Below are 26,726 nucleotides of genomic sequence, written 5' to 3' on the forward strand. Positions count from 1 at the left end.
ACCATTCAAAGCTGTAGAACACAGATAACAAAACCTGCTCAAATAAGTTTTGAGTCCTATATGAGCTCTCATTACGAGACTAAATCACCCATGTTAGAAACAGTTTGACATTAACCAGTATCCTGAACAAACAATAAAATACTTCCAGTGCTTCAGCATTAAAAGACTGACATAACAGAAGTGAGACAGTGTTGCTGTAATATCATCAGCATCAAGAGGAAGCATCCCAACCTCAGGTATATAAATAATTTAGATTTGCAAGTAGAGTTTCCAATCAGGAAGCGAATCCCAGCCTTGTATTTACAAATTTAGACTGGAAATTAAAAGACCGTTTGTAACCATCAGAGGAATGACATCCTGGAACATGTTTTCAGTATGAATAGTGAGCCCCAACAAGTTAACTGATTTAAAGATGGAGCTCAAGATATGTGAATGAGCTGGGTTATATAAACACAGCTGCCTGGAACAGAGAGAGACTGGACTTCATGATTCAAGAGATCCCTTCCATTCCATTCCTAATTAAAATACAAATACTTTATGAATGTGTGCTGTGAGAGTCAGGATTTTCTTTCCTTAAGCAGAGTCCTGATTATCACTAAATGCTGGAAGAAGGAAATTACTTGTATAGCCACCTGAGAGTTCAATGCTCTATGCTATCAAAGTCTGTCTCAAGAGTATAAAAAAAAAAACCCTGCACCACAGAAAAGCACTCTATTCACTAAGGGGAAGGCAAAGAAATCCCTTTTTCCTGTCATTTGCCCACAAAAATTATAACCACTTAGCAATAAAAGCATGCAGAAAGTAGAGAGACCATTGCTGATTTGACTACAGAGCTAAGCAGTGGTAGTTTTAAAATCTTCCCATAGGTACAATAAAACATAACATGTCATCATACATCGTTCTGTACTGAATAACGATTATTTCCTTAGAAAAATGTGTGTGGGATCTGTGACCTCCTGAATCTAGAGAAATACAGTGCAGTGATGGTGTTTTAGCTACACAGTAATTTATGAAAGGCATACTACAAACTTGAAGCATACACACTAATACACAGATACCCAGGACTATAAACACACAAGCAGGCTGCTCTGACAGGTCTGCTCTTAGTTTACAAAATAATGAACCCAGCTGTTACTGCTTTGAAATGGGAGGTTATTCCCAATGCTGGTGAGAAGCAAAATTGACAATGCAAAAATTCCAAGTAGATTTCAGTACAAAATAAAGATGGATTAACTTAAACATTATGTATTTTCTAGTGCTCCTTTACTTTGGTTTGAAACACGGAATATTTAAGGATAAATCAAAATCATGAAGTTTCACTCTATGCCAGTATTTGCTCAGGAAAAAAATTAACATCTGGCATCAAAGCAAGAAAGCAAGCAGCACTGCTCACTAATAAAAGGAGATAACTTCCTCATTAAATATCTGTGTCCCACTATGCAGGTTACCACTAGGTTTATCTCAACTTATATAGAGAGGAAAAAGCCTTATTTTGTAAATACATTTCACCCACTCTAAAAGAATGCCTACGTGAAGGTTGATACAGGGTTTCAAAAGCAACACAGGATGTTTGGAGAGAATTATGAACCCATAATACAAATTATATAGTCACACCAGCTGTTTCAGAGACAAGTCAAAAAAACCAGACAATTTGCTCTAGATTCACTAAAACTCCTACCCACAATTCCAAAATATTATAGCAACACTTTCTAAAGGTCAACAAATACCATAACTGATTGGAATTTTAATAACAATGCTTCCAATAATAACCTAAAACTTCCAATGTAACCAAACCAGCACTATCAAAAAGAAATCCTTAAATTTTGAGTTTATTGTAAGTGAAACATTTGTTTTATATGACATTTTGGATGTAAAAAATAGAAGACATAATTCATACTTCGGAAACTAACAGCGATTGAAGGCTTCTCCGTCCCACTGAACCCTGGATATCAGAACATTGCTAAATAAAAGAAGAAACACTGACCACAGCATCCATTTATTTTGAATTAAATATCCAAAGTCATATTTTAAGAGAAAATTAGTTGCTACATCAAACACAAAATAAAGGTATAAGGAGAAAGGTCACCTGTGATCTCAAGATGCATATATTTATATATCTACATGAACTTCATTTATCACAAGCTTTTTTTCTTTTCTCTTTTGCACAGCATCGTTTTTTCCCCTACAAGTCCAGTTGTACAGCTGGGGTTTAAGTGGAAGTCTCACAGAATAATAGCAGAATGAGCCAAAAAACCAACAATGTATGTGCAAGAGCAAGCCCCATCAGCTAAAAGTCAGTCCAAACATTATTGGATGTGCAGGTAGACAACCGGAGTATCACCTCAGCGTGGACTGTCCCTTTAAAAACTGTCACTGTTTAAAAATCTCACTATATTAACCATAAAACCCCTTAACACTTTCCAAGTGACTCAAAGCATTGAACTACTGTAATACTTCTGCAAGGCTAAATCTGTTAGATTTTCTTCCTTGTTAAATCTCTTAAAATAATGGTCACCTCAGCTTAATAAGCACAACATATCAGATCTTCGTGTCTGACAGGTTTTATTTCTGTATACGTGGCCTAAAACAAGATGGCCAGTAAATCAGGGGCATTTCCAGCTAATCTGTATTAAAAGTCAGTATTATCTGTGGGAAGGCTGCATATTTCACCCAATAATTAAAAAAAGATGGGATCAAACCCTCCTTACACAGTCAAGACTGAATCACCCAGAGACAGGTCTCTGAGGTGTGGATTAATCACGTTGTACTAGAAAAACAAGAACATCCCCTTACAATATTACTCTGTTTTAAGTATATTTTTCAGTATACTGATGCAATATATTTATATCAGTGAATTTACATCTAGCGTAAATTATGTTGTTTTATCACACTATACTACCCACGTCCACTTTTGAATCAGTAAGATCTGATCGTATTTAAGAAAAATTCCATTTGTAATAGTAATTAAATGCTAGCATATGAACAGCCCATATCGCATGAAATGTTCTCAAGGTCAGTGGTCAGAATTTGCTTCATTTCAAGCTAGTTCCAAAACACTACAGAGTAGGTACTTACTGAGATCCTCTGCGAGCTGGACCCTCTTGCCAGTTAGGAGCTTCACTTTTTTTTCATTGTCCTCAGCAAAATCTTCAAGCACTTCCTTTACATTCTTCTCCAAGCGCCTTACTGTAAAAAACCCAAAACAACAAACCAACCAAAACAAAAAGTGAGCGGTAACACTTTTGTACCTGTAATGACCTAAGGACAAAGTTTTGGGAAGGTCTGTGGGAGACGTAGTATATGTTACCAGGCTAACGAATCTGGTTGGAGAAAAGGCAAAGTTCTGAACACATAAGCCCCTTGTTTGGGCCACTAAGACAGGAAATTCTTTGAGAAAGATGTTTCAATTTCGAAGGATATTTTCTCTCTGAATTAAATTATTGGATGACTTTTTTAGGAGGAGATAAAAATATTTGTACACTGCTTTGCTGTCTATTAAATTCAGCAGTTTCTTCTTTGAGACTGAGTGTCCAACAAATCTTTATTGTAAGCATCCTTGCTGCTTCCTTCTTAACAGTTACACTTTTGCTATCAACATCACCCTCGTCAGATGAATCAAGGCCAAGTCAATTAAAAGGTGAAAGATGGAAAAAGAAGTTAATGATGACAGCAGAGTGCAGTATTGAAGGATTGATGACATACAGAGGAGTGTTGTTGTATATACAAGGCTAAGAGGAATCAAAAGCTCTTTAAAGCAGTATTATGTCCATCTTAACACTTATATCCTTGCCCTTCACACTTAGAGGGAATACCTCCTAATGAAACTTCCTCATTTTCAGCCCAGCAGTTGTCAATGAGGTAGGTGGTTTGAAGAGACAGGACCTAGCTTTCTACATTTAGGGGCAATTTCTTCTCCATGGAGGGTAACTTGCATCACATGACAAGGTTCAAACCTTTTACTTGGACCTTCTTCAAGAAGCAGGTTGAAAATTATTTTACAGATCAAAGATCGTTATTAGTAGTTGTACCACGGCACTAGCAGATTGCTACATAAATGATGCTTTATAAGGAAGCTGCTGTTGTATAAGCTTGTCTAGATATTACATGGCACATGTAATGCACGGCTTTAAAAAAATCCATTAGAATTGATTTTTTATATCAAACACTTCTAAATTAAAATCTACAGCCAGATTGACCTGAGAAAAATGAATATAGTCACTATTTATTGAAATTCTTCCTGCTTGGAAAAAGATATTGACAATTGGCATCATGTAAGATGAAAATATTTTAAACTGGAGAGTATCTTAATTATTTGACATTCTATTTACACTAAATCATTTCACGTAAATAGAATGTCAAATTCTATTTACTCTGTATCTTTTAATTACCTAAGCAGGACAGAAAAATCAGCCAGCCATGCTAAGCATGAAAGGAACACAGCTAGAGGAACACTAGAAAATTTCTAAACAATTTTTTGTTTCAAACACCTCAACTTCACTATGAGCCTTACCTTCAGTGTTAGTAAGCTGCTGCCTCAGCGTATTTGCTGTAATTGCCAACATTCGCTGTATTCGCCAGAAGAGGACAATATCATTACATTCGAGCTGAAACGGGGGAAGTTGTAGTGTCAGACCTCTGATGTCCAGTGAACATCCTACACTTATAAGAATCTCTTGACACTTTTAGCGGCAACTGTAAACTCATGTATACATATCCTGATCTTGCACAAAAATCCCACAGAATAACTGCTGTAAGTAACAAGGAAACACACCAACAATACTTCTCAAGAACTGTGCCAGCCCTATTTAATACACTGCATCCCCTTTACATACACTGTTTTCAACAGAAAGAACCGTGTCAAGGGGTATCACGGAAAAACAGTTTGCACACACTGTATGCAGGCTGGTGAGTATAACCTAATGCTCACTGAAATACCACACTGGTCCATAGCAAACACATTGAAAGACAACAGCTGAACTCCATATTGTGACTCCCTGTCTGACAAATGCTTCTGAAGACAGTGTTGGGCCAAGGGTAGTATTTGTTAACAACACAAGAGACAGTTTCTACAAGAAAAACAATTTGCACACACTGTATGCAGGCTGGTGAGTATAACCTAATGCTCACTGAAATACCACACTGGTCCATAGCAAACACATTGAAAGACAACAGCTGAACTCCATATTGTGACTCCCTGTCTGACAAATGCTTCTGAAGACAGTGTTGGGCCAAGGGTAGTATTTGTTAACAACACAAGAGACAGTTTCTACACCTGCAAGGATGGCAGGAGGGAGCACTAACTCCACATTAGGACACCTTAAAAAGACAGTAACAGGAATAGGAGGTTAAGTGTCACGGAGAGGCAGCTCTCCACTCTATGATCTCATTCTCTCTTATGTCTTACAGGCAAAGGTATTTCTGCAGTAGTAAAGATTTCTGGCTCCATAGGGATCTTTGTTTCTCACTAAAAAGAAAAATAAAACTCCACAGAAAGTGAGGAGTTCTACCTTTCCAGTAATTTCTTTTTGATTTAAAATATAATGGTAAAAAACCTGTGTATTCTTTTCTTTGTGCGACTTCATGCATACTGTCATTGTTGCACAAACTTCGGTTTACAAAATTGAAAAGTCATTTAAAAGATCTGTTTGTAAGCTCCATAGTTGTTTTTTTTTTCCCCCTGTTGATCACATGTGGTTCTAAGCATTAACTCTAAACACTTATTTATCATACTTATCCCATAAAAGCCCCTTACTTAATGTTTTCTGAATTTTTCGTATCAGTGAGGTAAATAAATATCAATGGGAAAGTGGGAGAAATGGATACCAACAAGATATCAATAACTGTACAATACTGCTTTTAACTGTGTATTTTAAATACACATTGATAAGTAACAGATGTTTAGGTCATGGCTGATACCTAGTGGTCATTTTATATAATTACCACCAGGATGGCATTTTTATCATTTACAAGCCTCATGTAAAATGTATCTAAGAACACCAGCTATCTCAAGGTAAAGGATATAAAAGAAAGGTTTAAAGTATTTGTAGAATTTTTTTTTTTTTCAACCAAGATGGAAACATTAAGGCAAAACACCAGCGTATATCTGTTCTTCAATTTACCTCTGAGTCCACAAAATGCCTCTGATAATAATAGAAGCCTCTTCGACATAGATTACAGTGGTTCAAAGCAGTCTTCAGGAAATATCTTCTATAAATTTGATGCCATGTGTCTTTAATCTAGGAAAACAGTACTTAGATTTGACTAAATAAATACATACACTCACTATCGTGCATAATTTTTCTTCAAAATTAAATATGTATATAGATATGGCTCTTCAAAAAAACGTAAAATAAAATTAAGAAAATCAGTTGCTCAGCTAGAAAGGAAACTCAATTTGCACTCAAGTCTCCTCATGTAGAGGATGTGGATCACTACTCTGACCTTTACAAAAAGGTATGGTAAATGCTACACAGGGAAGGGGCAGCAGGTATTTAAATAACTCTTCTACCTTGAGTAAGTACATGTATTAATGTTGAAAAGGTAGCCAAAGTTACTGCAGAAAATAAATCACTGTTAAAAGGAAATCTACATCTATTACTTATTAATGTTTGAATTCTCATTTACTTAAAATCTTACATTTAATTAGATAAAAGGTCTAATTATGGGTAAGAGCCTTACAGTGCAATGAGATAAATCATTTTCCAGAACATTTTAAATGTACAAAACATTCCCTCAGAGCACTCTAAAAAACCCTACCTTTTTCCACGTATTTTTACAAAATTTCCCTCTCTTCAATGTACCTATGAACTTCAAACTGCACATACAACCACACCGAAAGGTTCGGAATGCACAATATGTTTTTATTGTATCTTGCTCACAAAGGCCTTGACTCCACTAGATAACATCTGAACAATAATTTTAAACAAGCCTTGTCGTAATGCAGACAAGAAAATCTGCTCAGCAGATCCTGATTTCAGTCTAAACTGACAGATTCCTAAGCGTTGTACTGCATTTGTCTGACAGCCAACAGAAGCGTGTGAATTGCGTGCAAGCAGTCATTTAGTAATTCATTTGGAAACATCTGGATTACACAGTATTTAGATGGAGTCTTTTGTATGCTACCTAGAAAGAATATTCAAATGTTCACAGGGGGCTTCCATATGTTTTGTTACAATTCTGCATCTTACCAGACATGGGTCCACTGTTATTCCTCTTGCTTCAAGATTCTTTCTGACAGTCGTCACCTCATCATTTGCCAGATAAGCTGCATGTTCTTCATTGCATTTGATTAATTTCTCAAGTTCATTTTTTGTTTCATTACGAACATTCTAGGATAAGAATGATTAGTTAGAATTAATTATTATAGACTCAGAGATCATCAGCACCTCCTCAATAAACAGTCTACCTGCTTAATAAGCCAGAACAGAAAATACCTTTGACACTATTAACTATTACATTTAAGTGACTCAAAAGGGTATTTCTGCAAAAACATCTCAAATATAGTATTTCTAAATGGATAATTCACTGTCAATTTTTCATATTTTTTTCTTTTCATTATGCACAGAAATGCAGAAGAGGAAGAGAAGGGTGGGGAAAAAAAAAAAATCATAAGTGTTAGCCTCCTTTCCCCTCCATGAATATCCGCTACGGGGTTCACATTCACATATCACCTGTGACACTGATGAGAACTGTAATTTTTGCTTGACGGCTAGCAAGAACTCTCCATGGATTCATACCTTTAAACTGCTGTTCATTAGATTCAAGTAAGATAGGCTGAAGTCACTGCCTTTCTCCCATACCTGGCTGCACACAGTTGACTGTAAAACTCCTTCCTCTGAAACAATTACTTTCTACTGTATTCTTTTAAACTCTACTTACTTCTTTAAAGTCTGATTCAGTTTGAGAAATATCTAGAAAAAGTAACATAAAAAGCCCATCATCTCTGGGCATTCAACAGAAGGTGCTATTTAAATTCAAAAGAAATTTCCAAAAGCTATGAGCAAACGAGAAGAGCGCTTATGATGAAAATGGTCTATCAGAAGATACAACTGTGACTAGAATGCTAGTGATAATGCTATCACATACTAAGTAAATCCAGATGGAGTATGATGCACACGACTTCTACTTAAAAGGCATGCGTGGAAAGTGTAGAAGAGAATAGCCCTGTTTCCACCCTGTTTTCAATTTCTTTCTACTGGAAGAACTTTAATATTCAGGTCAATGGCATAGCAGTAAAGATGTAATTCAGCTGAAGAATGGAAAACAGTTTACAAACCACTATGTATCTGCAATATGAAAAAAGTATATGGAATTCTCTGTGGTGTAATATTTAAAACAATGAATAGTAAAAGCTATTGTAAAGTATTTAAAAGTAAATTTTTTTTTTTTTTGCAATCATCTAAATAGTGTGAAGAGGGTTGGTATTTTTGAAAAGTTACTGAGTAATAATCAAAATTTTCTAAAGGTAGTGAACTACAAATTCTTTATTTTTTCTTTTCCTTTTACCTGTTCTTTAGTGCGGCCTATCCAGTATAACCACCTTTTTTTCCAGTCTGGACCCACCATATCTTCAATAACAGATTCAGCTAAAAAAGGAAATGTGATGTTAAGCATCACTCAGTAACCAGTCAAATTTATAGTTGTAAAATTAGGTACAAGATCAATAATGGACATTTTATGCCCAAGAACATAAGATATGCCATACTGAGTCAAGTCAGATGCCTTTTACTTAAAGCAACAGTTTATGTCTTTTACTAAAATTTAAAAGTGACTGCAAACCAGTAGATAATTCAAGGAAGTATATAAAAAAACCATAGCATCCCTCCATGAGACAGCCCTCTAGGTTCCAAGTCAGGCGTTTAAGAATCTTATCTTGTTGCAACTTGCATCAAAATTAATTATGCTTGATAACCATAAATGGACCAACTACTTTCTCTGAATTTATCCTATTCTTCTACCTGTGTGTCTGTACCATTTTTTGACTCTACAGGTCTCTATTACTTATCTTTCATCTGCTTCATTGCAAGAGGAAGAGCACTAGCTTTTGAGGCTGTATTTTGCTAAACATTTCTATCAGTATCTGTACCATCTTAAACTGTCACCACTGTCTCAGTTGTACTGATACAAAAACTTGCACTGCAGAGAAGTGAACTAGATCTGGAAATTGGCGCAGATTAAGAAGCACACAAGAGTGGAATACATCACACAACTCACTGTCTTTGAGACGACTTTGGAGCGTCTCTTCCATAAAATGAATAGCTGCATCCCACTGCTGTTTATCAGATATTGACCGATCTTCTAAGGCATTGTGCTGGATCACTCGCTGCAATACAGAACATCGTTTTAGCATACAATAAATCATTTATTCGGGATTTAGTAAAAAAAGATTTCTGACGTTCTCTTCATTTTTTGATGTCTATAAAACCAGCATTTATTGGGCACACAGGATTTATTCAAGAGGCACCTTTTCAAAGCACTGCCAAAAATATTTTCTTGTGCCTTTAATTTGACTCTCTTCTATAGCCTAGCATAAATACTGTAAAAAATATAGCAAACAACATGAAATCCCTCCGGATAACAAATTCTATAAAGATGGTAATGAAACGCTGTTATTTTATGCTGCTATACTTAACAGAACAAATGAGCTGATGCTAAACAATTCTCACAAGGCTGTCCTTGGGCAGCCAGCGGATTATGGAGGACTTTTTCCTGAACTAACCAAACCAATTTTATTAGATGTTGTTTAAGGCAATAATTAACAAAAGGTAATAATAAAACAAATTGAAAAACACCAAATTAAAACATTATATAGAAAAGGAGAGATGGACACATCTCCCTATCATTTTATGATTACATTAAAAGAATGCAAAAATACTGAATATGCAACTTCAGTAAATATATTTCAACAGCACTTAGTCAACAATGCAAAAAAACCCACTACATTGTACCAGGCTATCCTCCGCTCTCTCATTCCATTTATGTCGTTTAATACTTTCTTCTTTGACAGCTTGTTTCAGTTTATCAAAGATATCATCATGTTCTTTTCCTTTTTGTTCTGTCATGAAACGGGAAAATTCTTCTTGCAAAGTCTCCCATGCCACCTAGAAAATTAGCAAACAATACCTACTGAAATGGACCATTATACCATGCACCAGCTGGTAAAGGAACATTTATGACAATTCTTGCCAAGTATGAAAATTTGCATACTTTCTGAAAACAATGTACAAGCGTAAGAGTAAGTAATTTACTTTTGCTTTGCTGCCTTATCCATTACTAATAAAATCAACACTAAACTTTGCTTCGCTATGTTGTAGCAAGTGGAATTCCGTTAAACTTGCATACACCTATTAAATATGAATATACCTAGCTCGAAGGGTTTGTTTAACCTTTTAAAAGGAGGGTTTTTTTGGTCTTTAATAGGGAAAATTCACCAGAAGAGCAAAATACAATGTTCCTGCTGTATATGCTTCTCAACATCAAGATCTTGCTAGCCTTTTCTGACATGTAAGCTGGTGAGAAGAACTGTAGTCAGCCCTTCAAACCACCACCTTACTTCTCTGGAGCTATGCTTTCACATCAACAGGCTTTGCACATTTTTTTTTTTTTAATTTTTTAAAATAACTAAATTCTCACCTCTACTGCTTTATTAGGCAGTTGCTTGTCAGTCCACTGCTTCAGTTTGATGTCCACAGTGGTGTTAAATGTCCCTGAGTTCATAGTCTGTGCTGCTGGAAGGTAGATATTCTCAATCACATGAGTAGATACCCTTTCCCATAAGGTTTTCTGAAGAATCTCCTCCCTAAAATAGAAAGTTGTAACACACATGATGGCTTCCAATACAAAAGTGTCTAACAAGGATGCATTGAATTTGTTAGAAACACTGAGAAAACAAGACTACAGAACACAGGAAACACTCCTTAACACCAGGACACAACTTCAACCAAAATCCACTTGGAACTAAGGACACAAATACACAATGTTTTCAGCAGCAAAGGCAGCTTCAGAAGTTGGCCTCTATGACTTATGGCTGCCACTGCACTGCAAAACAGTTCCTTGCAGCCTTTAATTATACCAATATGACCATACAGAGCTGCGTGTGCATATGCACGGCAGCTGGGGGAACGACAAGGGGACAGAGAGTAAAGCATTGAAATGATTTGACTAAAAAGTCCACGCTCCCAAAAAAGCATATGGGTTTTGTTTCTGTAGTATTCTGATTTGTTTGTTGGAACATGCTGTAGTTTTCCATCTGGGATTTTCATTGATTGCTCCCAGATTTGATAAACAATGAAGAGAAGTCAAACCTTTTACCAAAACGTATATTGACATTCATTTATAAATGTGCCTCATGTCACTATAAAACTAAGCACCGCTTTCCTGTTTATGATGCGTTTCAAGAAGTAACAATGGAAACAATCTAACTTTAACCTTTTTAAATGACAATAAACTTACTTAGGAAACTTTGCAGCTGCAGTGAGACAACTCAGCTGAGCCAGTGTAACATGCAGCTGGTACCCACAGAGCTAGTCATGCTCCTTCTGCTCCTGCCACAGTCTCCAGTACAGGTTGTGGGTTCTTGCAGATTAATTTTATGCTAGCTCAGCATGCTAAATCAGCTTACCAACAGAGTGGAGTGCCAGATTTGGTACAATGGTGAAAGCTAAGAGCCGAAGAATAATAACTGCCTTTTTTTGGTGGTACAAGACTATCAGATTCACTCAAGCCCTTTTCTTACAAATGGGCTGAAGTTCAGGACACAAGCCTCATCCCTGATAATGCCCCTACTCTAACTAGGCCAACTGTGGACAAAGACTGAAGAACTTCTCATAAATATCACTCCTTTCAACAATGGCATAACTGAAAATTTCTCTTTTGTGTTTAAAGCATCCTTCTTTGAGATTTAAAAAAATTTGAAGATGTCCTTCTGACATACCAGTGTAAGTGCGGATCAAAGCCACTAGTTTTTCTACTGTTGGAACGGATCTTTGGCATATTTAGGATAGTAAAAGTATTTATACAAAATTAAAAGGAACTCAAACAGTTAAATGTTGAAAGAATTCACTATAAATAAAAATTGTCACCAGTAAAGAATGTTTTCCTTAAAAAGCTTTGTTCAAAATAGGATTATTTGGACAGCATTCAAACAAAGACCAATTATTGATCATTCTTGATCACCTTTAAAAGAACTAGGGATGTGGCAAATTAATTTCACTTACAGTGTGTGCTGGAAAGTGTCTGTTATGGATTTTACCACTTACAAATGCACTGTAGAAGGGCAGTCCTCTGATTAAGAACAAATGCAATCTCATTCCTTCTTTACTGATGTGGCAATAAAAATACACTTTTGCTTTGCTTAATTCAATCAAACTTAATTGGAAGGAATGGAAATTTTAACAGGATAGAAACATCTGTATTCATCAAATGCACTGCTGTTTTTAGGCTGCATATAATGGCTAACAGAAGCATTTTTTCATGACTTAGGTTTCCAGTTCTACTTTATAGCTCATTAAGTGTTATAAAACTAGAATCACCACTACATTTTAACTTTCAAAAGAAATGCACAGAAACATTCATGTTATGCACCCATCCCATCCACAACATAAACCAAAGCAGACTAGACATGGGCCAGGATACTTCAGCATCTATTACACAGTGAACAGCAGCAAACACCAAAATGGCAAACTGGCATTACATTTGGACTAGAACATAACTTCAGACCAATATACTGCCTACACCACTTTCTCTGAACACATCCACATGCCCAGAATTATTCTAACGTCATTAAGAGTCAGACATTTAATCTTGGTTTTTAGTTGATGACCAACTAACAGTTCAATTCAGGTCGCTGAAGGCAAAGGCATTAAAGAAATCTTTTTTTTGTGGTTCTCAGTTGTAGTACAGGCTGTCAAAGTAATCCTTTACATTGGCTATTCTTCTCTCAGCCTGCATCTACAGTGTCTTTACCATGCTACACTGTTAAAATACTTAGGCTAAGCTCTCTCTCTCATACGTATGTCTGCCTTACAAAGAAGTAGGGCAGAATAGTATGGTGCTACTTGGTTGAGGCTACCAAGGAGATCCACATGTAGGATGAAATTCTCAAACATCCAGATCAGCTCTTTTTACAGCCAGGAATTACATAATCTTTTAACTTCCAAATCGCCGATTCACAGATACACAAAACTTTTTTTCCCCAAGGTCATATATATTATTTTGATATGCACAATGATAATCCCCAAACATCAAGTGAAGAGGAATTACTGATTCATACTTCAAATGAGCATCTGAAAACGTCTTTATTATGACTGTTCCTTTTCATTTTTGAGGAATATCTATTGTTCATTATACTGTATAAAAACAGAACAAAACACAAACTGACATCATAAAATTTTTGTTGAGGGATTATACAAGTATTTGCTGATTCAGAATAATAAACAGACTACTTCCACAGGGACACAGAACATAATAATACATTGTCCTAAGAAAACCAGTTCCCTATTTATATTTGAGAATTTTGTTTACTAAAACTCTTTATATTTTAAAGGTAAATTTCTGCTTGATAATTTGAAAAAAAAACAGGGGGGGGGGGGGGTATGACTTCATCAAGAATCTCATTCTTTGCTTTTTCAAACAGTTCATTCTATGCAGAAGGAAAAAATATGAAATAGTAAGATTTTAAGTATAGTTTGATCATGTTTCCATACAAAGAGTAAAAAAAAACCTTTTTCTTACGGCCTTTAAGCCTAAAATGATACCTTCTGGTCATGTTCTGGACAATGTATGTGCTTGTCATAAGCTACTCTGGTTTACCATACATCTTCCCACCCATCTCTTGCATGCCTCTGGCCAGGCATGGCATTTGAATATTCAGGATCTCTATAAAAGAATTAGAGAATGGGATCATAACTGTTTTGTTACTCTGATTGTCTGAAAGACCAGGGAATGTAACTTCTATTTGCCAGTTCTGCCATGATCACAACGAAACACTGACCTATTCCTGTGGGTAAGTTAGGTCAGTTAACTGTACACTGGAAGAGTGAAGGACTTGTTAAGCGTTGAAGTATCACAATTTTGAAGCACACTATTTCATAAAACAGAGCTCAGTTATTTCCTTCCCCTAGAATAATTTACACTGTCCTAACATTTTAAAATGTCAGTACTTTATGTTAACTTCAAGAAATCTTTACCAATGAGATTAAATGGCATAAATTTTAATCCATAAACTTCAACACTTTGTAGCACACAAATTAAAGCAGTAGTGTAATTTACCCTGTCAAGCTCTCGCAACCGGGGGTAATTGTTCTTCCATTCAGTCTCAAGATTGAAACGTGTAGCTGCAAAAATCAGAAACAAGGCCTTAATTTTTTTAATTGTCTATATGCACTTCATGACTATCTTAAAAGTTTAGCAGCTCCTAAAATTGCCACAAATCTTGCTTATGACAAACCCTCCAAGAACTTTAAGGGCCTCTGCAAATGAGCAAAGTTTTTTGCTGTCTATGTTTAGATATTATGTCTGCAAATCGCAGGATTCATGCATTGAAAAAATGCAGTGGAAAGAGACCCATTCAACTTCCAGCTCTGTACAAGTCAGTCCTGCCCTGGCTGATCAGATGGTATCTTTATACAGGAAGCCATTTTAAACAACACCTGAATCCAATGGAAGAATTGTGTTTTGCCCATTAAAAAAAACTGATTTTTTTTTTCCTTCATACTTATTTACTACTCCTTTGGCTTTTAGAGCAAGCAGGTCCTTCGTACCATGAATTATTTTATGTGCTTTTGTAAAGATTAACTGGGGCAATTACCAATTCATGAGAAATGGTGATCGTATGAAACATATAAAACACAATTGCCCAAGCACGCTGGCAAAACAGTATTATACGTATGTGGAAGAACTAACTGTTTAACAGCAAGTTGCTATTTCACTTGGTTTTTGAAAAGATGTTTACCTTTAAAAGCATCTGCTTGCTGCTCCACAGACTCTCTCACCATTTTCCAAAAGCAATCTGACACAGCAAGACTTAAGTTCTTTGTTGTTACCTGGTGTGCCTTCAGCATACACGTCCTGTAAAGAAAGACAGCTAGAGGAAATTCTTCTATGCATACCCATGCTTTCTGGCCTTCATTTTCTCCTCGCAAGAATAAAGTTCTGCTTTTTATAGCAGAGAATAACATGTCAATGTGCACCTAACCCGAATTACAGTCTTTTCCTCCAAAATATTCAATGCAGATAATCACCAAAGCAAGGGAAAAAAAAACCACCAACCCCCCCCACCCCCCCCCCAAATAAATATTTATTTTAGAGGTTGCAGTACCTGCACTGCAGTCCCAAAGACCATACAGCTTACTTTCCTGAGAAATACAAGCCTGTGAAATCAAAACTCTGCTCAGTGAACTTCCAGCAGAACACACAAGCTAACCCTCTGAATACAACATTGTTGTCACACCAAGACAACTGATATTTAGAGGCCCTACAACTCATATTTGGGCTGGATTCACTCCTCCCAGCTGTATCAAGTACCTAGAAATAGGTTGGGAACTTAGTTCTTCTCGAGCCAATGCAGAGATACAGAAACCTCTGAAGAAAGGCTCAGAACTGCAGTGGAATCAATTGCTGCCTGAAGATGCCTGTCTCTCTCCACTGACTTACAGCAAGCATTAGGAAACCAGGCTAACTTGCACACCTCAACAAGATACTTAATTTAAGCAGATTAAATCTCAAATAGTGTTTCCACACTGCAATCCTTCTTTTAAGTTCAACAAGAAAAACTGATGCTAGCATTTAGCAACACTGGCTCATTTTAGTAAAAGGAATAAATAGCAACATACTTCAACAGCTTTGAATTTTGAAAAAATTCCTCTTCATATTCTTTAATAGATTCAATGCTTTCACTGCTGTTTCCTGGAGAAAGAAAAGAGTGCTGCAACAGTTCCATTTAGGCAGTTTTCTCTGCTATCAAGAAGAATATAAGCAGAGCCAGAGCTCTCTCTACCTTTTCCAGTAACAACTGCAAAATAACCCAGAGCTTTCATTGGGAAGAGTTTGCCTTCAATTATTTGCTGGATCTGTGAAAAATAAAGGATTAAAAAAACATGGTTAACTTTGCACAGAGACATTCTTTCCTTCAGCACAGTTTTAAAGCCAGATCTAGTTGTATCTACGCATAGACTACTATAAGAAGCAGTCTGTCGTGGGACTGAGTTCTACTGATATTTAAAAGAAAAAAAAAATATATATGAAGGCATAAAACAAATAAAGCATAACAGCAAAACACAACATAAAGTGAAAAAGCCTATCCCAGAATATCCTAAAGCCTTCTCAGGAAATGGAACTTGCTCAGGTCACCTAAATGAAAGGAATCAGTATTATAGCAAGCTGTAGCCAAGCTGTGACTGAAGTCATGTCGCTGATCACTAAAAGCAAAGCCTGAGAGAGATTAAAACAACAACCACCCAAAAAACCCATACTGAATACAGAAATATGTACTCAAAAACATCTAGAACAGGTAGGTGAGGTCCAGTGTTTCTGACAGCATCTCAAGTATTTTTCCATATGTGACTTTAGCCATCACAATATGAGAAAAATAGTTTCAACTCACCCTGCTTGGGCTAGCCACGTTTTTCTCAGCAAGATCAACTTTAGTCAACACAAAAATTGTCCTTTTTCCATGGGGATCCATTTGACTGACTAAGTCTGTGACAATACTGCGTTCTGCATCCACTGATCCATCTAAAATAAACAAAAACAAAGTGATATTTTAGGGACAATGTAATCTAACATGCAGTACCGAAGATATAGTAGGCATCAAGTAAGTTTCATGTTTCAACTTAAAAATAGTAAAATTACACCTATACTTGATTTTTGGGTACACACAGTGAAAATTTGCTTTGTTCCCAGTATCATAAAAAAAATTACTTTGTTGTATAAGTTTTGAACAAGTAACAGCTTGCTCAAAATATTAAACTATTTTTGGAGGCACCAGACAATAACACCTCTGAAGAAATCTTGAATTTTATTTTAATGATAAAAAAACTCTTATCAAAAAGTTGCTTTTTGCCACGAATACCAAAGGTGCCTTAATTTATAAATAGACATTCCACAGCATGCTGATTTGCACACTATACAAATTACCACAAATGGAAAAAAAAAAATATATAATCAGGAGAGTCCCCAGAGTCACATAAGAATCAGAATTAAAAAATAAAAAAATCCTGCCAGTTGGATAACCATCTAGACTTTTATTACCTTGAATACAAAGGATGATGGCATTAGGATTCTGCATGTAGGCCTTGCTGATGCTAAAGATTGTTTCCTTCGTATCTGGAGCCATACCTGATGTCACAGTCTTTAATACGTATATGGAGATATATATTTAAAGGGAAAAAGAAAACAGAAAGATGTTAAAAAAAAAAAAGCAACAGCTAATGTTTTCACCCATAACACTACCTCACTTCCATGTCTTAAAGATTATTATTTTTTTAAAATTTATTTCTTGCATACTTACACTAATGACTCCAGGTAAATCAACCAATACCATTCTCTGCAAACCAGGACCTTTCACACTTAAGGAGATGGTCTGTGAAGTAAAATTGAAATCAAAGGTTTATACACACATCTACTTTGTATGTAATTACATACACAAACACACACTTATAGTTACATAAACACATTTACACACACATTTTCACACACATATGCTTTAGACCAGCAACAGCCTGTAATTTTAAATAGGAAGTCCAATTTTATGTGCATGTAGTTGATATAAATCCGATTTTAACAGTCCAAATACACTTTGTATAGTGCAAAATATTAAGTATACACAAACTGGATTCACCACAAATTCTCCTGTTTGAAGAATATTTACAAAAGATATATATGTACAGATATTTGCCACTAAATATTTGACAAGTCTTACCTCAGTGCTAACAGTGCACCCTTCCTTCACACTATTTCTCATTCTGATTTCTATTTCATTTCTCAAAGCTGCAAGCTGTTTTGAGAAAAGCAAAATAGTAAATATAAAACTCCTTATAACTGTGATAGAAGAAAAATCACCAACATAAGTAAAAAGTATACTTGGGGATTAAGATCTCTGTTTATAAATACTAACTGTCTCAAATGCACGTTGAGTAACTAAGTCTGGTAAATGAGGCGCTAAATGACAGATTACCTGCAAACCGCTGCATACTCCAAAAAATGTCTTGGCACAAGAGCTCCTCCTCCATTTTACCCACTTCAGTGCCAGCCAAAAACCATACTAAAAGATAATTTAATAACTAATATAATGCCTTGCCCCACTAAACATATTTCGCTCTAATTAAACAGGGGCTAACAGCCCACAAAGACACAGAATTTTTCAGAGAATTAATACAAGTCACATTAACTTCCAGTCACTTCTTGATACTTACATCCTCTTCCTTGGTCAGATCAAACTCCCGAGAGCTGTCTTTGAATAAAGCCACATGGTGGGGACCCTCACTGAGAGTTACCTAAATGGTAAAAGCCTTATATGAGAAAGTATGGTAAATCTAACATAAAGAAACATGAGAAGTACATAGCACATGTATACTTCCCACTGCAGACATACAGCTATATGTAATGCTTATTTAGCACAGGACTACTTATAGTAGGAACTACTACTACTCTGATAGTATATATGGATCATGTATAGGCCTGCAGAAGTTTTGTCATTGACTGCAACAACTCACTTGCTTAGAGGCCATTTTAGAAACGAATGTTCACATATACTTCAATTAATGGCATAATCAGAGGGAGAACAATACAGCAAATGCTGATTCAGAGATTATGAGGTTTCTTACCTTAACAGGGGAACGTGTCATCATCTCCCCAGACCCTCGAGGGAATATGCGGGCTTGGGCGATCATTTCTAACACACTGGTTTTTCCTGCACTTTGATCTCCAACCACCACCACCTTAAGTGAAAGTTTAAACAGCCATTAGCTTTCAGCAGGACATTTTGGAAGCTTAGACAAAAGCTGACTAAAAAGATGTTAATTGGTATCAACACTGGCTGTATTATGTTTGACAATAAATGCATTGGTCTAAGTATGGAATCCTTGAATAAATGCTAACTTTTAGTCATGCAAAAAAAAATGACTTGTGCTTAAGACAGCACACTCCACAAAGCACCCGACAGGCCTGACCTGCCAGGCCGCCTAATGAAGAGAGGAAGGGCTTGCTGTTCTGGTGGCAGGCAGTTCTTCTCTCCTTGTATGAAATCCTTTCAGCAGGTGAAACACTGAAGACTACCCACCTGGTAGATGCTGCTTCTGCCTGAAGGCTGAATTCTGACGTAGTTGCTGTCACTTCTCCATCTTACTGGCTTCCTATAGAAACCACCAGTGCTACAGGTGGTTGTGCAAGCAGGAAGCGTGCCTGGCTCTCCCCTACACCAGCAGTCAGGCTAGCCAAACCCCTTCTCACGCTCCCCCCTCCAGCACCAGCACGACTGCGGGGAGTTAGCCGGGGCACCTTACCTTCTCAGCATCGCTGGTACACACCGGGAAACAACAGTCATTTTACACTGCTGAGAAGGCTGGGGTGCCCTCACTGAAACCGTTTAAAATGAAAGGCTGAGCACAGCAGCAATATCTGGATCTAGATAGGGTTTTATCTACGAGCCAAGGCAGATTTAACATAGTTACACTGGTTATTCTCAAGATTCTCTTGTTGCATTTAACATGGAGAACACGTCTTAAGCAAAAACCCTGGAGTTACCAGAAAATAGCCTAGCACTGGCTCTGGATTATTCTGGAATATAATTAAATGTTCTATTCAATTATAGGACTGGTGTTTCAGTAAAATGCCTTGAATTCTTTATCTACTTACTCGAGGTAGGTGATCTTGAGTGTTATAACTGGCATCATAATCAGACAGGATGTCAAGTACTTCAGAATACATATCAATCAAGGATTTCTACCAAAACAAAAAGTAGTACAGAGAGAAAACACAGCCAATTAACAGAAGAAAGATTGGGTTTCAGACTACTTCATCTGTATATTCTGTAAACTCATCTCTAAAAATGTGTTTATTCTGTCCTGATGGTTTGAAACCTAAACTGTCTATACTGCAGCACAGATCTGTTTTATGAAGCGCAGTAACAAGTAAAGTCATCCCTTGCCTTCTGTGGATGAAACTACTACAGCTGCAGATGCATCTTGGTGAAAGAGCAAAATGAGAGCTCTTACATACAGCATAAGAGAACAGCAGCACTCAGACTTCAGTTTCCAAGTTAAGAAGCTGAATTAATTTTCTTCCATTAAACATCTAGACTTACATTTTCAGCTTGATGAACAGTAAGCATTAAGAAGGGTATAGAGCTATCAACCTCATTCTGTAAAAATAAGAGCTCCTTAATGGTCAGCAAGTGACTCAGAGAGAGGCAGAAAACATCCGTTTTTAGAACACTCAGGATGTTGGCAGACAAAAGCAAAAGCATACTTAGTTCAATCTCTGTGGATTTATACCGGGCCGTTAAACGATGTTTCCTGACCCTGTAACTATATTCCTACCCAACTCAGTAAGACCCATGACAAAGCACAAAAGTATCAGACTGTGTGTGTAAGAAGAGTTGGAAGCATATTTATTAGCAAATACAGTGAAGCCACATCAAAAAACCCAATCCACATTTCCCGCTTACTTAGGTAAGTTATTTAGTTAGAGCTTGTAACCCCTTTGTGCTCTTCAACTGAAGCCATTTTCAAAAGTTATACAGTTAAAAAAAAAAAACATATAAAAGCCTTAACATGTCAAAAAATTAGCATAGATATAACAAATGTTAAGAGTTCATATATGAATAAACAAATACGATTTAGAATAGCATCATGGAAAATATGGCATAATTATATTTCTATGCTGATTTGTAACTATATTTCTATGCTGATTTGTAACATATAAGTACCTTTAACTTCCTCTGATGAATTCCCTTGTCATCTCTTTGCAGTACCAGTTTTCTTAATTCTTTGTTCTCCTTCTCTAATCGCTCAAGCATTCTTTGGTATTTGAGCTACAAAACAGTGGTACAAATATACTCTTGAAATTACAGAAATAGTACACTCACATGAGCAAAGTTTTACCTATGAAAAATGTATTATCCTTCAGGCAAGTCTTTCAAAAATATAGAAACCTTTATAATCACTACAGTTTATTAAAATACAAGGCCATCAGGAGAAGACTGTTAGTATTTTTTTTCGGCAACGCATCTTTGCTTCAAAAATTTTAGTAAGACCACAATGTTCAAACGTGGGGGTACATATATCAATCTTTAAGCATCTTAAACAAGCATCATTTTCAAAGGAGCTACACATATGCAGGCAGACAGAAATTGGCATCAGTGGGAACTGGCTGCCCAATCAAAAAGATCACAGGGCTTAAATGTGAATTTGCAAGCCTAGTTTAGACCCTTTCTTCAGTATACAACCTCAGTTCAGGAAACAACTGTACCAGCTCAGTCCTGTTTAGAAGGAGATTATGATAGTCCTCTGAAGATGAGACATGAATATAGTTTTGATACCTACTCTGAAAACTGTTTTCTCTGACATGGAAATGTATTTGGCCTGAATGTACTTTTAAGAACAAATCAAATAAAAAACCAGGTAAGTAATAAATGCTTTCAAAACTAGCACATATATAAAGAGCTTACAAACCCCCATATCAAAATAATTTGGCTGAGCCAAAGAGCCAATCAATTTAGAAGCCTACAGATACAACAAAAGATTAATTGTACATTAACTTAAGTAAGCAAGCAAACCAAAATAACGACTAATGTGACTAATATGCATCAACCCTGAAAAAAAAGTCTGACTTAAAAATATCCAGTTCTGCCTTGCTAATTAAGGAGATTAAAACTTTGTTGGAATGAGATTTAGTGAAGTTCAAGCCAATTAATGAGACAGGAAAGAGTCCCACCTTATACCACATGTGCACTGAAAAGCCCCATTAAGGTATAACATATGAAACCCTTATAAGTTTGTTGTAAGGCAACACACCTAGGAGGAAAAAGTGCTGCTGCCTAAACAAGAACTGTAAGTCATATAGCTGAGGAATCATGGTTCCTGCTCTGTAAGGACTGCCTAAGGGATGAAATATTTCTTTGTAAACCAGATCTGCAGCTGCACGCTGTTTTGCCCAATATTATGAAAGCTACCCCCAAGAAGGGCTGGAAATGCTCCTCAGTTGAGCTGATACTGGGAATTCTTAAAATAGCTACGGAATGCAAGACCAGATTTCAGAATGTGAAAACGGTTTTATTTTTCTTTGTTCTTAATGAATGCTCCTATATACTTGCATCCTTGATAGAAGATATTAGATTTATTACTATTTTAACCTTGTCATGTTGTAAGTATAAGTTTTATGTAAGGAGAACAAAGTAACACGTATGCATTCACTATATACAGACATTCATATTAAAAAATGGGCTTTCCAAATGTCTATTCTTGAACTCCTACGTCCTCTGAAGTTAGGCCATGCACTTTTTAAAAGGCCAGTTTGAAAAGCAGTGATCCTAAAGCTGATCTCTGCAGATCTTTTCCTTTTCTGCCAGCTAATGAAGCAGGCTTCTCTTTAGCAGAAGTAACAGAGAAAATACTGAAAATAGGATTTCACTCGCAACAGCACATCTTCTCTCAGACCATATTAAATTACAACAACTGAACTAGATGGAAGACATCCAGAAATTGAAAGGGGCTTGGGTTTTGTGAAGCAATGTTTTTAGAAATGTATATTAAGAAATCTTACCAATAGCTGTCATTATAGTTCAAATTTTCACTTTTTGATTTTTTTTTTTTAAAGGACATCACTTTGAACAGCAAAATCCTCTTCAGTTTCTTAAAGGGATTAAATGTTCTTTTAAATCCCAAAGAGAGGGCAGAGAAAAAGCTTTTAATCTGCACATAGCAATTTTTATACCAAATAGTCCAATCATAGAAACAGCTTTAATTGAAAGAACTGCTTATCTCTTCACAAAACAGATTTTGATGAACACTGCATGGCTTATATACGACTCTAGCATTGTAACTGCAATTATTTTTCTTGATGGAAGAAACCAAAAAAGATACTTTGGTTCTCCTGAATGCCACTGTACTATAATCTGAATGTCTCACCCCACATATCCCACATGATGTCTATTTTTCCTCTTGGACCTCTGATATTTGGTCTGCAATTGCACTTAAAAGCTACTTTACTAGAAATGACGTTTCCTAGATTAAGGGATTAAAATGTAACTCAATAATAATTAAACTCATTTCCTTTCTGCAATAAATGTGCCATTTAAACATACAAGATATCACAGATATATCTAGTAGCAGTGAAGATATTAAAAAAAGAGAACTGTAGAATGTTAGGAGTAAAGTTAGCATGCATAACAAGTTAAAAACTGGAGTATCACCGATGTACTTACATAACAATCTTGGGCTAACTTTACATTTCAGGAATATACAGCATTGAAGGCAAGGAAGGTGTAATCATACTTTCCCAAAATACATTTGCCCTATTCTTACGCTCCCCTCTTGCACTGTCAGTCACTGTCAGAGAAAGAACAGGCTAGACTGACCTCTGGTCTGTGCTAACAGTCAACTCTGTATTGATAAACTCACAGATTGAAAAAAGCACTGCATTCTTCCCAAATATCTTCTATTTCAGGTGTGCTTTTGTCTAGTAAATTTGAGTCTGCTGCACATAAATCTCTACTTAAGACATCAGTAACTCAGAAAAGTTACCTGAGTGCGCAAAAGTTCTTCTTGAAGTTGATCAATCTTCTCTTTGTCAGAAACCTACAAAGAAAAATAATCATGGCTACTAACACATTGTTTAGTTTATCCACTGCAAGTAACAAAATCACAAACTGAAAGCTTCATTCCACATAAGAAAATTGACTTTACATACATTTTAAAGCAAGTAAAATTCTTCAATTAGCATTTGAGATTTAATGCTGATGGAAAGTTCCATCTGGAACAGGAGGTTCACATAAAAAAAAAGTCTAAATTCCAGTACATGCAAATGCAAAAATTAACCCTTCAAGACTTAATACTAGGAAAGTGGTCTTAGGGAAAAGCAAAACTCTATATGGTGCTCAGTTTTCTGGCCACTGCCCTAAATGTAATTTTAGTGGTCAAACTCTCAGGATCTCTTACGTTGATTTCCGGAATTAGCATGATCTTAATGGGATACAATCACGAAAACACCTGCTTGCTACAGAAACTACTTTCAGGTGAGTATTTGCTATTTCTGAAGCTTCAAGGGGATTCTGATTTCATATTTGTTTTTCAGAATTATAATCCTAAACATGCATACACAACTTCCATAAATTGTAGTTAGTCAGGACAGTCTTGAAGGGTTATTTTAGAATTATTTAAATTACATTAAAAACTAGAAAAACTAGGATATTATAATACAAAACATTTTGAAGTTCAAGGCATAAATGTAATAAGATCAGGCAATTAGAGCCATTCTTAGTCAAATATTCTTAAAATACAGTCATCAAGATGTAATAAACAGTTGTTCAAAACAATCCCTTTTTAATAACACAAAAGCAAGACAAAAGCATAAATGGTGCAATACAAATTCATATGATGTAAATATTTACAGACAACAAAATCTAATGGTTGATGGATGAAATATTAAATTTAGAAAAAAATTATAATCTAAACAATTACTGAGAGAATGATACAGGTAAAAGCTTCAATATTTAAATAAAGTTCATGTAATAAAGCTCATGTGACATTTACAACTCAAGTTAGCTTCATATCAGAAAGAGCATATTATCTAACATGCAGAGGACAGCTGTCATTTAGACACAAATCAATTTAGTTACTATATTTTCACACCAGTTGTTACAGATTAAACATGAAAAAAATCCAGTTATTCATAGTGATTGATATTATTTAGCTATTAAACGTGTAATATACAGGATCATGCCTGCACTTTATAGAAAGCAACCCAAGCTGACACTTCCATCTATATCCAATTATTTTCTTATTCATAAACAGCAAAGAGGAAGTACTGTAAATTGACTTCCTTTTCATTTCTGATAATTAGTTCAGTGATAGCAAAAGTGCATCAGAAACAGGGTTAGTTTAGCACACAGACAACTTGATGCACGCAGCCACAGGATGGTATATATAAACAAACATTTTCATATACACACACTTTAAGCACCTCAGAGACATAAGGGGAAAATAAAAATAGAAAGGCAAAGAGAATGGTGTGGAGAGTCAGAAGCAAGAAAATAAAGGAAAGAAAAGGAAAACAAAGCGTTTCCATGCGGTGCAGGTTTTTAAAGCAGTTAACATTTTCCCGCTCTCTGCTCTTAAGCAAGCTGTTCCTGAAAGTACTTCTGGGGCCTTGATGCCTCTTTGAAGTACATATTTACACACAGATTACCTCTAACCACATGAGCACTGCCTTTTATGTACAGTATACTTACGTTAAACACAGTAAGCAAAAATATTGCACGCAGCTACATGTTGCAAGATATGAAGCAAAGAATTATCTAGCACTAGATGATTAATTCTAACAAGGACAATTAGGTAAGTTACGTCAAAAATAAACAGCTCTAGAATGATGTATATGCTTCAGCATTTGGTTCAGGTGTGCTTTGAATGTTTAGCTGCAGTTAGTACATACAGTATTTTGAACATGTAATTCATAATATTGCTAAAAATTTAAGTTTCCAATAGAAGCTAAAACTATTATAACACTGAAGTACTAACAGTCACATGACTAATCCATGATCTATCATTTCTACTCACAAAAAATAAAATAAAAAATCAACTATTAAAATATCTCTATATAGGCACATCAATATTTGTTTAATCCAGTTCAGCATGGTTTGTACATCAAGATGCCTCCTTCTTTCTCTATTGCCACCATGAAGAGTTATGAGAAAAGAAAACTGTAGGGCCATTTTTAATCAAGGGTTCCTGCACACAAAGATGCAGACATCTGCATACTAAGACTACCAGAAGCTCCTTATAGAGTTACTCATTTTGCACAGTGGTTGCTTTCCAGCAACCTTTGTCACACATTGTATAAAGTAAGTATGTGCCTAAGAAAATTCAGTACCTTTGAAACCACAGTTACTGGTTTCAAATTCTCTGGTTATTCTCTAACCAGACTATAAATAATTCTAAATCGATCATCTACAGAAGAACTACAATGATTTCCAGTAATATAAGTGAAAATATCAAGGCCCAGACAAAATGCATGTAAGAAGCAGCCATGCACAGTGCAGCTATACAAGACTAATCAATTATACTGCTAAATATTTATCAAAAGGCTGACAAAAAAAATCAAGAGGAAAAAATTACATTTTTGTTTTTAATACCCTCTCCTGCTTGTGAGACAGTTCTTACTATTATTCCATTTACAACTGAAGTAGATTTAATATTGAGTAATTAAATTAAAATGGAAAATGTGCAAGTAAATTGGGCAACAGAACTTCCAAGACTGGAAATGAAATGATCACGTTCTCTAGTAGACAGGCAAGCAAGCCAATTGAGTTAAAAAAAATAAACAAGGTTAGTTTATGCCCTGTCAAAAGGGCATGCAATGACTTATTTCAACGACAGCTCTTCCAAAGGAGAATTTGGATCCATGATTGGACTCTTTTAAGTTATATCCTCATATCAAGATATTAAAGAAAATAGTTCACGGTCTCTTTCAATTTGTTTCAAGCAAAAAGATTAGTGTGATAAACAAGACACATT

General features: G+C 35.8%; 1 protein-coding gene across 1 annotated transcript in view; it reads right to left on the minus strand.

Annotated features, from left to right (window-relative positions):
- The window catches only part of OPA1 (OPA1, mitochondrial dynamin like GTPase), a 57,989-nt gene that overhangs the window by 17,682 nt on the left and 13,581 nt on the right, over window positions 1-26,726 (minus strand). The window contains exons 8-29 of the mRNA XM_009282422.1: window positions 23,739-23,792; window positions 20,924-21,028; window positions 19,852-19,938; window positions 18,822-18,935; window positions 18,411-18,491; window positions 17,918-17,992; window positions 17,507-17,578; window positions 17,248-17,347; window positions 16,601-16,731; window positions 15,995-16,067; window positions 15,831-15,903; window positions 14,951-15,066; window positions 14,269-14,333; window positions 13,598-13,639; window positions 10,633-10,893; window positions 9,948-10,100; window positions 9,214-9,322; window positions 8,506-8,585; window positions 7,188-7,328; window positions 6,120-6,236; window positions 4,511-4,604; window positions 3,076-3,186 (exon numbers count right to left, since the gene is read on the minus strand). Of these exons, the coding sequence (XP_009280697.1) occupies window positions 3,076-3,186; window positions 4,511-4,604; window positions 6,120-6,236; window positions 7,188-7,328; window positions 8,506-8,585; window positions 9,214-9,322; window positions 9,948-10,100; window positions 10,633-10,893; window positions 13,598-13,639; window positions 14,269-14,333; window positions 14,951-15,066; window positions 15,831-15,903; window positions 15,995-16,067; window positions 16,601-16,731; window positions 17,248-17,347; window positions 17,507-17,578; window positions 17,918-17,992; window positions 18,411-18,491; window positions 18,822-18,935; window positions 19,852-19,938; window positions 20,924-21,028; window positions 23,739-23,792 (2,254 nt within the window). The remainder of the gene's footprint in view (window positions 1-3,075; window positions 3,187-4,510; window positions 4,605-6,119; window positions 6,237-7,187; window positions 7,329-8,505; window positions 8,586-9,213; window positions 9,323-9,947; window positions 10,101-10,632; window positions 10,894-13,597; window positions 13,640-14,268; window positions 14,334-14,950; window positions 15,067-15,830; window positions 15,904-15,994; window positions 16,068-16,600; window positions 16,732-17,247; window positions 17,348-17,506; window positions 17,579-17,917; window positions 17,993-18,410; window positions 18,492-18,821; window positions 18,936-19,851; window positions 19,939-20,923; window positions 21,029-23,738; window positions 23,793-26,726) is intronic.

Source organism: Aptenodytes forsteri, unplaced genomic scaffold (genome assembly GCF_000699145.1).
Source record: "Aptenodytes forsteri isolate BGI_AS27 unplaced genomic scaffold, ASM69914v1 Scaffold404, whole genome shotgun sequence".
Lineage (NCBI taxonomy): Eukaryota > Metazoa > Chordata > Aves > Sphenisciformes > Spheniscidae > Aptenodytes > Aptenodytes forsteri.